Source organism: Gopherus flavomarginatus, chromosome 4 (genome assembly GCF_025201925.1).
Source record: "Gopherus flavomarginatus isolate rGopFla2 chromosome 4, rGopFla2.mat.asm, whole genome shotgun sequence".
Taxonomy (NCBI): Eukaryota; Metazoa; Chordata; order Testudines; family Testudinidae; genus Gopherus; species Gopherus flavomarginatus.
In genome coordinates, this window is record NC_066620.1 from 189,072,810 (window position 1) to 189,085,336 (window position 12,527).

Genomic DNA, 12,527 nt, shown 5'->3' on the forward strand with positions numbered 1-12,527 from the left:
ACTTCATTGGAACTAGGTGTCAAGTGTCCATAGAATCTGTTCCCATCCCTGCCTCTGATCTACCATGAGACCCTTGGCAAATCACTTAATTTTTCTGTGTTTTTTTCATCTATAAAAATTGTAAATTACTTACCTACTTCATAGGGTATGCTGCTGTAAGATTTAATGCATGTTTGCAAAGCACTATGAGATCACTGGATGTAGGTCACTATAGCTGTGTAAAGTTTTATCATCTTAGTCTTTTTCTTGTTATTCTTTCACTTCTCTTAATGTTTGGTTGCTTTCTATTCTTCTGTTATTTACTTCTTTACTTCCTCAGAGCCTGTCAAACCCTGAGGATCCTATATCCCTGGTAGATCAAGATTTAGCAATCCCAAATGGGGCTATACGTATCTATCCCTCTCTTACCAGCCAATCAAGTGATCAAGACTCTTTTCTTTGTCACTTGATAGAAGTTGTTCTCTTCCAACTCTTATAAAAATTCCTAATTTCTCTTTTATTTAGATATTAGACCAGTTTCTCATCTGGTGTAAATCAGCATAGCTCATTGATGACTTACACCACCGCAAGATCTGGCCTTCTTTGTTTAAATAATATTCAGCATAATACAGAGACTCATTCTTCATTTTTGTATTTACTTTACAGAGTCAGGATTACATAAAAAGCCCCACTTTTACTCCCACAACTGGGCGTCATGAACATGGACTTTTCAACCTGTATCATGCAATGGATGGTGCCAGCCATTTGCATGTTCTAGTTGTCAAAGAGTATGAAATGGCCATATATAAAAAATACTGGCCGAACCACATCATGCTAGTGCTGCCGAGTATTTTCAACAGTGCTGGAGTAGGTAGGTATTGGAGGATAAAAAGAAGGTAAAACACACGTGTTATTGTACAGACACCCTCACCAAGAGGTTTGTAATAAGTGATCTCTTGCAACACAGTATATCTCACCATATATTCTGTGCTTCAGAAACCACACCCTCCTTCTTTACTGTGATAGGTGGTGAAGTGTATTGTACCTCAAGTAAATGCAAAATCAATTAACACTTGATAAGTCATTCATACTTAACCCTATAATGCTAACATTAGTGAAGAAGGCATGTGACTCGGGGGCATTTTCTCCCAGGTGCAACATGCAGCCGAGGATCCTTGGCCACAGGACATTTGTCAGTGGGGGGAACTACAGCATCTCAAGGCAGTGGAACTTGAGCAGGGCTCATAGCTAATTAACATAGCCTTAAATGAGTTTGGTGCTGGCCAGGGATAGGGAGTGGCTATGGTGCCTAATAATGCACTGATCCTGTGCATTTCTTAGGTAGTATCTGCCAGAAGTGTTTTTATGGAGCACCCAGAGTCTGCTCTGGTGGGACCCCCAAGGTGAACAGACAGAGGGGATTATGACTTTCATCACTTAGGTGGGTCCATCCCCATGTGCAGTGGCTGGTGCCAGGAGGTATCAGTGGACGTAAATCTGTCCCTCGCAGTTTAAAGGCATCACATAAATTCCCACCACAAAAATCAAACTCATCTTATTAGTTTCCTCAGTGGTGTCCCATGTGGCCTTAAAAGCCTGACACAACATCCACACCTGTCAACTCAGTTGCATTTTGGTAGGGGATGGTGACAGATTGGCTCTGGAGTCCTTTAATCACCAACCTTCAGAGTGAGCAAGCCACACTGTGCTCCATGAACTTTTTAAAGGTTGGCACTTATCAACAAACAACTCCTGCCCCTGTCACCACCACCTCCCATCCCAGAATTTTCCTCTGTTTATGCTGTCTTTGGTTTCAGGTGCTGCACACTTTCTAATAAAAGAGCTGTCTTATCATAATCTGGAACTAGAACGAAATCGGCAAGAAGAACTGGGGATTAAACCCCAGGATATCTGGCCTTTCATTGTTATTTCGGATGATTCCTGTGTTATGTGGAATGCGGTAGAAATCGATTGTTCGGGAGACAGAAAGAGGTAAAACACCATAATTAAGGAACATGATTTTTTTCAGCTGATCACTTTAAACTCTGAGCACAACTTGTTGAAATGACATCCTGGAAACAGCAAGGCTTTTACTCTGTGTAACAAGTAGGCTATAATATTTGCCTGGCAACAGAGAAATATTTCTTGATATATTTGTCTGCATGTAGATTAGTGTTCATCAGTGCCCAGTCTACAGCTTCAGCCATATAGCTCAGCACTTCAGTTCCGGCTGGAGTGACTCATGCTTTTGGCTCTGGAGTTCTGTGATTCAGTCCCAGCTGTGTTGGCCAAGAGGGGTGGCTGTCACATGTACTGTTGATCCAGATACAGCGGTGCAATGAGTACAAGCACACATGGATGGATTTTAAGTGGCAGGCCAGAACTTTTATTTAGCTTTACTACAGGGGAGGGGCACTACCTGCCCATCATCCATGCTCACCTGTACCAGGCATTAAGTGGTTCCAGTGCAGGGGTTACAGGGCTCCTACCATAAAACCCATCACTGAGGCTCAGCTCTCCTCAACTACCCCTCCTGGGACTCAGCTCTCTCTGATTCCTACCCCCTCATCCACCCATGAGGGGGACAGAGGAAGCAGAAGGGTGGAGATGTTAGGCCTCCGCCCACAAGGGTTACAGGATCTCCCTCTACCCCAGGAGCCCATGGCCTATCAGGAAAATCCAAGGTCTTTTATCTCTGGGAACTGTGCGCTATATCCTTTTAACCACACTGGAAACTGGTCATAAGTTGAGACAAATTAACAATGCAACCAGTTACCTCAGTTAGGAACTAAGCACATTCGTACTTAATAGGGCTGTTGATTAATTGCAGTTAACTCACGTGATTAACTCAAAAAAATTAATTGCAATTAATTGCAGTTTTAATCACGTTATTAAACAATAGAATATCAATTGAAATTTATTAAATATTTTGGATGTTTTTCTACATGTTCATATATATTGTATTCTGTGTTGTAATTGAAATCAAAGTGTATATTTTTATTACAAATATTTGCACTATAAAAATGAAATAGTATTTTTCAATTCACCTCATACAAGTGCTGTAGTGCAATCTGTCATGAAAGTGCAACTTACAAATGTGGATTTTTTGTTACATAACTGCACTCAAAAGCAAAACAATGTAAAACTTCAGCACCTACAAGTCCACTCAGTCCTATGTCTTGTTCACCAATCGCTCAGACTTGCTTAATGCTGCCGTCTTCTTATTTACAGTGTCACCAGAAAGTGAGAACAGGCATTTGTATTGCACTTTTGTAGCCAGAATTGCAAGATATTTAGGTGCCAGATATGCTAAACATTTGTATGCCCCTTCATACTTTGGCCACAATTCCATGCTGATGACACTCGTTAAAAAAATAATGCGTTAATTAAATTTGCGACTGAACTCCTTGGGGGAGAATTATATGTCCCCTGCTCTGTTTTACGCACATTCTGCTATATATTTCATGTTATAGCAGTCTTGGATGATGACTCAGCACATGTTCATTTTAAGAACACTTTCACTGCAGATTTGACAAAATACAAAGAAGGTTCCAATGTGAGATTTCTGAAGCTAGCTACAGCACTCAACCCAAAGTTTAAGAATCTGAAGTGCCTTCCTGAATCTAAGAGGGATGAGGTGAAGAGCATGCTTTCAGAAGTCTTAAAAGAGCAATGCTCCATTATGGAAACTACAGAACCTTAACCACCAAAAAAGAAAATCAACTTTCTGCTGGTGGCATCTGACTCAGATGATGAAAGTGAACATGCATCAGTTCATACTGCTTTGGATTGTTATCAAGCCGAACCCGTCATCAGCATGAATGCATGTTCCCTGGAATGGTAGTTGAAGCATGAAGGGACATATGAATTTTTAGCGCATCTGGCATATAAATATCTTGTGACACAGGCTAGCACAGTGCCATGAGAATGCCTGTTCTCACTTTCAGATGACATTGTAAGCAAGAAATGGGAGCATTATCTCCTGCAAATGTAAACAAACCTGTTTGCCTAAGTGATTGGCTGAACAAGAAGTATGACTGAGGGGACTGCAGGCTCTAAAATTTTACATTGTTTTATTTTTGAATGCAGTTTTTCTTGTACATAATTCTACATTTGTAAGTTCAACTTTCATGATAAAGAGACTGCACTACAGTACTTGTTTTTAGGTGAATTGAAAAATACTATTTCTTTTGGTTTTTTACACTGTAAATACTTGTATTCAAAAATAAATATAAAGTGAGCACTTTACACTTTGTATTCTATGTTGAAATTGAAATCAGTATATTTGAAAATGTAGAAAACATCCAAAAATATTTAAATAAATGGTATTCTATTATTGTTTAATAGTGCGATTAATCGCACCATTAATTTTTTTAATAGCTTGACAGCCCTACTACTTAACCTACTGTGTCTCAAAGATGCTGAGAAGGTGAAGAACTCCCTTGTCCTCTGCCAATTGGCTCTATGAGATAAAAAATTCTCTCTAACTCCCAATGGCCAAACGGCTAGATCAAGGGTGGACAAACTTTTTGGCCTGAGGGCCGCATCCGGTTTCCAGAATTGTATGGAGGGCCGGTTAGGGGAGGCTGTGCGTCCCCAAACAGCCAGGCGTGGCCTGGCCCCACCCCCTATCTAACCCCCCCGGCTTCTCTCCCCCTGACGGCGCCCCCCGGGACTCCTGCTCCATCCACACTCCTGCCCCCTGACCACCACCCTGAATGCCTCTGCTCTCTATCCACCACCCCCTGCTCCCTGCCTCCTTACTGCGCTGCCTGGAGCACCGGTGGCTGGAGGCGTTACAGTCGCACTGCTCAGAGCACCAGGACAGGCAGCCGTGCTGCCCAGTTCGAGCCAGCCACACTACTGCGCAGCACAGAGCACCAGGCCAAGCTGCGTCTCTGCAGCTGTGCTGCCCCAGGAGCTCGCAGCCCTGCTGCCCAGAGCATTGCACCAGTGGCAGGGCGAGCTGAGGCTGCGAGGAAAGGGGAACAATGGGGGAGAGGCCGGGGGCTAGCCTCCTGGGCCAGGAGCTCAGGCTAGGCAAGAGGGTCCCGCGGGCCAGATGTGGCCCATGGGCCGCAGTTTTCCCATCTTTAGGCTAGATCCACGGCATCTGCTGGCTGGATTCCCATTCCTAGTTCTGTGGGTAGGGTGGAACAGAGCCAAAAGAGACTTCACATGGTGCTGAAGCTGGGGGATGTAGGCCACACAGCATCCTCCCCCCGACTGATCAATGGGAGCCAGAGACTACCACGGGGGAGGAGGTACCTAGTGTGTCTTGCTGCCGGGTCTGTCCCATTTGCTGCTACCCCCATCAAGTTCACTCAGTAGTTGAGGCACATGGGTGGCATTCTGAGTAAGATTTTTGAAGGAACTAAGGGAGTTAATGAAAATTCAGGGGGAGTTGGCCACCTACAGTACCTCTCTTTGGCTCCTTTGATAGTCCCAGCCTATGTGATTTCTACTTTATTTCAGTTTGCAAATGATAAAATAAGTCTCTTAGCTTTTTTAAACAGTACTTGATTGGGCCAGTTTTATTTATTACCAGAGCTGTGCTAAATTCAGCAGCTTTGCTATGCAGGGATTTGGAGAAATCTTTTTTTCTGTTTCAATTTGTATATTTGATTTTATGTCAAATCCCAAAACAAAAGCAAAGCTCAGTCAAAACTGAAAAGTTCCACGTGGTTTTGTAATGGGCTAGTGGTAAACATATCTTCTTAGGATCCCTTGGAGCAAGAGTTAGGTTAACTTCAAACATTTACAAACCTTAATGAGCATATTGAGAAATCCAGGCTGAGTTTCAAACCTGTAATGTCAGCCCAAGCTAAATGAGCTTTAGGTAGTTTCAGATTGTGATTAGAACTGAAGATGAGGCAGTAGGTCTAGCATCACTGCTGCCTGTTTAATATGCTCATATTTATAACTATTGTAAGATCCTGCTCATATGAACTGGATGCTGATTATTTTTTGTACACTTTGAATCTGAAACATTTTTTTCCAACCTATTGTAGTGAATATACATGGACTGAAAGGAACGTTTCCTTGAAGCAAATTCTGCAACACATTGAAGCAACCCCTAATGTCACTCACTACGCCTTGATTGGGATGAGGAAATGGTCTAGTAAAACAAATAGTGGTGAGATCAGGGAACCATTCTGCTGTTGCCATGTACATGACTTCATCATGCTGAATGTGGATCTGACTCAGAATGTCCAGTATAACCAGAACAGGTGAGTGAATCCGTGGGCACCTCTAGTGTAGAGCAAGGACCAAATCATGCAGCATTCACTCCCGCTAAGCTCTCTCTCACTCGAGCTGGATTTCTCAGGAGACTGCTATTAGAATAGAGATAAATTTTACATCTAAGTTGCTGGTTCCAATCCAGCCCAGGTAAGGCTATGTCTTCACTACCCACCGTATCGGCGGGTAGCAATCGATTGCTCGAGGATCGATATATCGCGTCTCATCTAGACACGATATATCGATCCCCGAACGCGCTTATATCGATTCCGGAACTCCTCCAACCCGAACGGAGTTGCGGAGTCGACATGGGGAGCCGCGGACATCGATCCCGCGCTGTGAGGACAGTGAGTAATTCGATCTTAGATACTTCAACTTCAGCTACGTTATTCACGTAGCTGAAGTTGCGTATCTGAGATCAATTTTCCCCCGTAGTGTAGACCAGCCCTAAGAAGTGGCTAAAAAAGACTGTTATCTCTCTCCACGTAAGCTAGGCATACTCTTTAATTAAATACAATAACTTTTTAATTGGATGAGAACAATAATAAGAAAGAAAAACAACAAAAACAAATCCCTCTAACATTGATGGGGGGCCTTTAGGGAGAAGCTGCATCCAGCCCACTCCATTTTTGGGTTCAATCTCAAACCCACCTTCTGCTACCCATTTTTTTAACTGAGCCACACAGAATGTTCCAGACCTTAAAGGTGCCAAGCGTAGTCACTGTGGTTCTTAAAGCTCCATTCACTATAGATACCACTTGACAGCTGTATATTATCCCATGTGAAATAGTGAACTCGGTTCCTAGGGAACAAGTGTTCACATCACAAAACCACCACCGCATTTGCCACTAATTGTCAGAGGGGCACAGGGCTGAATAGGATAAGAGACTGTCACCTCTAGAAGTGATCTTTCCAAATCTAGATTGAGGCATATTTGTGGGGAAGCATCTCTGCTTTAACTATTCTATGGATAAACAGGTGACTTAAATCTTGAAGTCTGTCACTGGCACTTTTCAAGAGCACTAGAAACATAGCCACATGTATCTCCTGTATCCAGTGTTCTAAGGCTGTTTAGTCTGTGGGGGCATAGTACGTTTTCAGACAGTATTACCATTTGAGGCCGTTTTTGAATGGAAAGCTGAGTGCTAATCTAAGAAAACAATAATTATAGAATTGAATGTAGAGCTGGAAGGGACCTCAATAAGTCATCTGACCCACCCCCACTCCCACCCCCTAGTGAGACAGGACCAAGTAAACCTAGATCATCCCTGATAGGGGTTCTTAAAAACCTCCAGTGATGGGAATTCCACAACTGCCCTTGGAAGCCTATTTCAGAGCTGAACTACTCTTATAGTTAGAACATTTCCCCTAATATCTAACCTAAATCTCCCTTGCTGCTGATTAAGCCCATTACTTCTTGTCCTACCTCGGTGGACATGGAGAATAATTGGTCACCGTCCTCTTTATAACAGCCCTTAACATATTTGAAGATTGTTATGAGGTCTCCCCTCAGTCTTTGTTTCTCAGGACTAAACATGCCTAGTTTTATTAACCTTTCCACACAGGTCAGCTTCTCTAAACCTTTTATCATTTGTTGCTTTCCTCTGGACTTTCTCCAGTTTATCCACATCTTTCCTTAAGTGTAGGGCCCAGTATTGGACACATTACTCCGAGGCCTTACCAGTGCTGAGTAGAGTGGGATAATTATCTCCACTGTCTTCCATAAGACACTCCTGTTAATACACCCCAGAATGATATTAGCAACTGCATCACATTGTTGGTTCATATTCAATTTATTACCTTCAGATCCTTTTCGACAGTATTACAACCTAGCTGTTTTTTCCCCATTTTGTAGTTGTGCATTTGATTTTTTTTCCTTCCTAAATGTTAGTACTTCCATGCTTGTCTTTATTGAAATTTATCTTGTTGATTTCAGACCAATTCTCTAATTTGTCAAGGTTGTTTTTAATTCTAATCCTGTCTTTCAAAGTGCTTTCAATCTCCCTCAGCTTGATGTCATCAGCTCTCCATTATCTAAGTTGTTAATTAAAATGTTGAATAGTACCAGACCCACCAATGCAATAAAGCAAAGTAATATTAATGCATAGAGTGATGCAAAAATGTCAAGAATAAGGTTTTATGCCAGTTTATACTAGCAATACTTAACCTGCGGGTGCTTAATCACTGGTGACTCATGGTAGTTCTGCATGCAGCTCTCTGTTAAGGCTTGCACAATATTGTGTGACATTCCAAGGATGAATTGGTGGTGAGAAAACATGGCATTTTGAATCAAAAAGAGACACAGTCAGCCAGAGATAGCAAAGACACATGTGAGTATCAATCAGCAGAGTATCTATCAACAGAGCCATAATTTTAAAAACTGATAGCTTTAAATGGCAGATTACTCACTGAGCCCTAAATAGAACCAGTCCTCCTGTAATCTTTATTTTGCTGTTTTGGTGAATGTAGTAACTGTTTGTTTTACAAAATGATTGTTACATAGGGATTTTCTGACTTTTGAGAAGAGATGTGTGAATCCAAAAGCACAGATCCAAATCCTGGATCAGATTCTCATGCTTCTAAAAGTCATTCCAGTTCTCTTGTAGAACATGTATATTTACAATCAGGAATAGAATCCAGATTACCCAAAGATGAGGGTACATGGGCATGGCCAATTTTAGAAGCTTGAGGTGCTAACTCTGGTCTGAATTCAGACCAGGATTGATAGTTTCCATTCAGTTTAATCTCTAATTTGAAATGGGCCAAATTCAACACAATGAAATCTTAAAACATGAATGAATTTGGCCCATATTGCTTAATTGTGGCTTTTTGCAATGCTGTTGGATGAAGAAGTGAAGAAGTGGCTTTTAAATGCTTGATCTCATTGATGTAGACTGATAGCATTTCTACAGAGGGATGTTGAAAATTTCAACAGTTACATGCTCCTTGTTACAGAGGAGAAATATATGGTCAGAGACCTGTACCTCCGTGTGTCTCATCTAGGCCCTAATCCATGTCCTTTGAAGTCAGTGGAAACCTCTATATTGCCCTTATTTGTGATGGGATCATACTCCTTTCTACTTGTACAATCTGCCTCATTGTCTGCTAATGTTCAATAACAAGCAGTGTTTATTAATAGCTGTGGTTTCCGCTTCTGCTAGATTTACATGCGATGATGTTGATTTCAACCTGCGTGCCCACAGTGCCGGTCTTCTGATCTGTCGGTTCAATCGCTTCAGTGTCATGAAGAAGCAAATTGCAGTAGGAGGACAGAGGTCCTTCCACATTAAGTCTAAGGTAAAAGTTGATATTTATCTTTCATTCTTGTTAGTTATTTGTTTGTGCTGTCTTTAACCTTTAATGTAGAGAGTGAGGTTTGTTAGTGTACATTCTATTGCCAGAGATGGGACATGTGTACCATTAGATTTTTTTTTTTTAACATGAAACTCCTGGAACCCACAATTCCCACGGCATAAATGTACCCTGACCGTTTCCTGTGTCATCTTCCTGTGTAATGTCTTAAACCACATACTTTTTTATTCAAACAAGAAAGACTTTCACTGTGAATTTGATGTAGAACTGTTGTAAAGTATTATTTAATAACTCCTCCTTACACCATTTCATGTTCAGGAAGAACTTTTGGAGTCAAAGCAGAATCCAAAATGCTATTTAACTATAATTAAACTCCAATTTTCCATGCATATCTGAAACCGTTGGATAATAGGAGTTTTGGATAACCTATCTTTGGTTGCTATATGCATTTTGGATTTTTGGGACAGAGATGCATTTTGTACAACCCCAAATTCAGATGATTGGGGTTTGGCTGATCAGGATTTATCAATATCACAATGTTTTTCCATGTAGGTTTCTGAAACTCCAGTCTCAACCGCACCTGCTCAGTATATCTGTGCTCCTGATAGCAAGCACACCTTCTTGGCAGCACCTGCTCAGCTGCTGCTTGAAAAATATCTCCAGTACCACAGCCATCGCTTCTTTCCTCTTTCACTGAAGAATTATAGCCATCCAGTGCTATCTGTGGACTGTTACCTTAACTTAGGACCGCAGGTACTGAACAAAATGATCTTCAAGTAGCTCTGCAGTTTAAGCCAGCCCATATTTAACCCAAGTGTTATACAAGTTCTCTGATATATTCCTTTGGGATTTTTACATGGCTTCTGAACTGTATAATATAGATTGCTGTGATATTTAAAAAATCAATTTGTAAGTTACAAAAAAGAAAATGAATGATTAGAAGCTATGAATGACTATGCACACTAAAAATAAAGTACACAGAGAACAATCCTACAGTTATAGTAAGGAATAGTTATAGTAATTTAGACTGTGCTTTCTATTCAGGTCTCAGTTACCAGTGCCTCCAAAAAATTTTTCCGTAAGTGTTTCCTCAACTTCATATAATAACTTGGCCATTTATATAGCTCTTTCCTCCTACAAAGCATTTTACAAACATGGACCAGTCCTGAGAACATCCCTGTAAGCTACTGTACACATTTTGTTAGCTCTAATTTATTAATGGGGAAATTGAAGCCAAGAAGTGAATGCTCCACACAAGAGCTCAGATTAGAACTGAGGAGTTCCTGGCTCCCAGTCTTGAGCTCAGACCATGTCCCTCTCTAAAACCAAGATACATATTTGGACTCAAATGCAAATCAAGTATGAATGATGCTAGCAGGTTTTTTGGTAGTGTTTTGATTTGTTTGTTTTTGCCTTCCCATCCAACTGGAAAACTACATAAGATTAAAACTTGGTAGACCTGTCAATTTGTCTTCCTCCCTGAGTCAGCTGTGTAACAGACTTCACAACTCACTCTACCCCCAAATGCTCTAAGTCCTTAAAATTCCTTTCTGGCTGACTTCTGATAAGCTGAAGTACTCTGGACACAAAGTCCTATGTGGGAAATTTCTTTATTGGGGAAGAACAATAAACCTTTAAACATCTCAGTGAATCGCCAAGGTTCTTAACCGGCCTGAGAAGTCTGAGTGAGCAGAGAGGTTTGGAAAGCGAAAGCCTTCCAGTCTCTAGGGAAAACCTTAGGACCCAATCCTGTATACACTTATGGACATTCATAACTTTACTCACATAAGTCGTTCCATTGACACTTGAGTACAATTATGAACCTCCATAAGTGTTTGCTGTATTGGACCATACAGCTGTGTCTGTGTTTGTGTGTGTGTGTACAAATGTGCAAGGCATGTCTCAGATTTGTTTTTAAGGGGAGAGACAGTTGTTGAGGCGTGTAAATCCTGCCAGGTTTACCTAGCTCTTTATAGAGCACTTTTTTTTCGGAGGAGGGATTTTTATTTGGGGGCAGTAGGGATGCTCACAAATGGTTGATCACAAAGACCATTCCTATAATTAGGAAGGATTGCTAAACTTTAAACTGGTGCAGACATTCACACCTCTGTGCAAAGCCCTATGAAGCAACACTACTTTGAAGTCTGAGGAAAATTAATTTCTGATTCCTCTTTCCTCCAATCAGATTGCAGTATGCTACGTGAGTTCCCGACCTCACTCTCTGAACATCAGTTGCTCTGGTTTGATGTTTAGTGGACTCCTGCTTTACCTCTGTGACTCCTTCGTTGTAGCTAGCTTTTTGAAAAAGTTTCACTTCCTGAAAGGTGAGCTGCGGAATTATTACAAATTGCAGTGTCTGTCTGGTTTGAGGTTGCCAAATCCACCGTTGGGCAGAAACTAAATAATATTTTGCCTTTGTACATCATCCAGGTCCATCTCTCCCCATGGGGATCATACCAGTCCAGCACTACAGCAGATTAATACCTACATCCTCATACATGTATTATCAGTTCTATAGATTTTTGAAATTAGTCAGGCATTGGTGCATACATACTATTGAGTTGCCTAATGTATACTCATAAATACTCTGTGCATGTTTGCAGATTGGGTATTTGTGTATATGCAATAGGCAGTTGTGCCCCTCTAATTTTCAAAACCTTACCAATAAGATTCTACTCAGTAGATCTTGGGGAAAAAGGATGGGTTGTTTAATATTAATAACAAATAATAACCAAATGAATCAATTTAGTCTTCAAGGTTCCAGACTGACGGCACTGGAGACTGATGTCCTCTATCTACAAACGAGCAATTGTATTGCCAGCATCTCCCATGCTACGCTGGCACTGTGTTGTAGGCCTTATCTACTCTGGGGATTTGTCCCAATTGCAGCCATCAGTGGCCTGGCATAGCTACATTGTTGCAGATCTGTAAACGGGCAAAGCTGTTATAAACTACTGTACTGTACTGATTTGGATCAGTACAGTACAGCTTAACCC

The 12,527-nt window shown here is 41.3% G+C and overlaps 1 protein-coding gene across 10 annotated transcripts in view; it reads left to right on the forward strand.

Annotated features, from left to right (window-relative positions):
• GREB1 (growth regulating estrogen receptor binding 1) overlaps window positions 1-12,527 on the forward strand; it is a 168,547-nt gene that overhangs the window by 152,426 nt on the left and 3,594 nt on the right. For 9 of the 10 annotated variants that reach the window (XM_050950525.1, XM_050950526.1, XM_050950522.1 and 6 more), the window contains 6 exons: window positions 646-850; window positions 1,797-1,971; window positions 5,991-6,209; window positions 9,381-9,516; window positions 10,084-10,284; window positions 11,717-11,855. In XM_050950525.1, the coding sequence (XP_050806482.1) occupies window positions 646-850; window positions 1,797-1,971; window positions 5,991-6,209; window positions 9,381-9,516; window positions 10,084-10,284; window positions 11,717-11,855 (1,075 nt within the window). Of the gene's footprint in view, window positions 1-645; window positions 851-1,796; window positions 1,972-5,990; window positions 6,210-9,380; window positions 9,517-10,083; window positions 10,285-11,716; window positions 11,856-12,527 lie in introns of those variants that run through there. The other variant, XM_050950532.1, reaches the window with a different exon arrangement.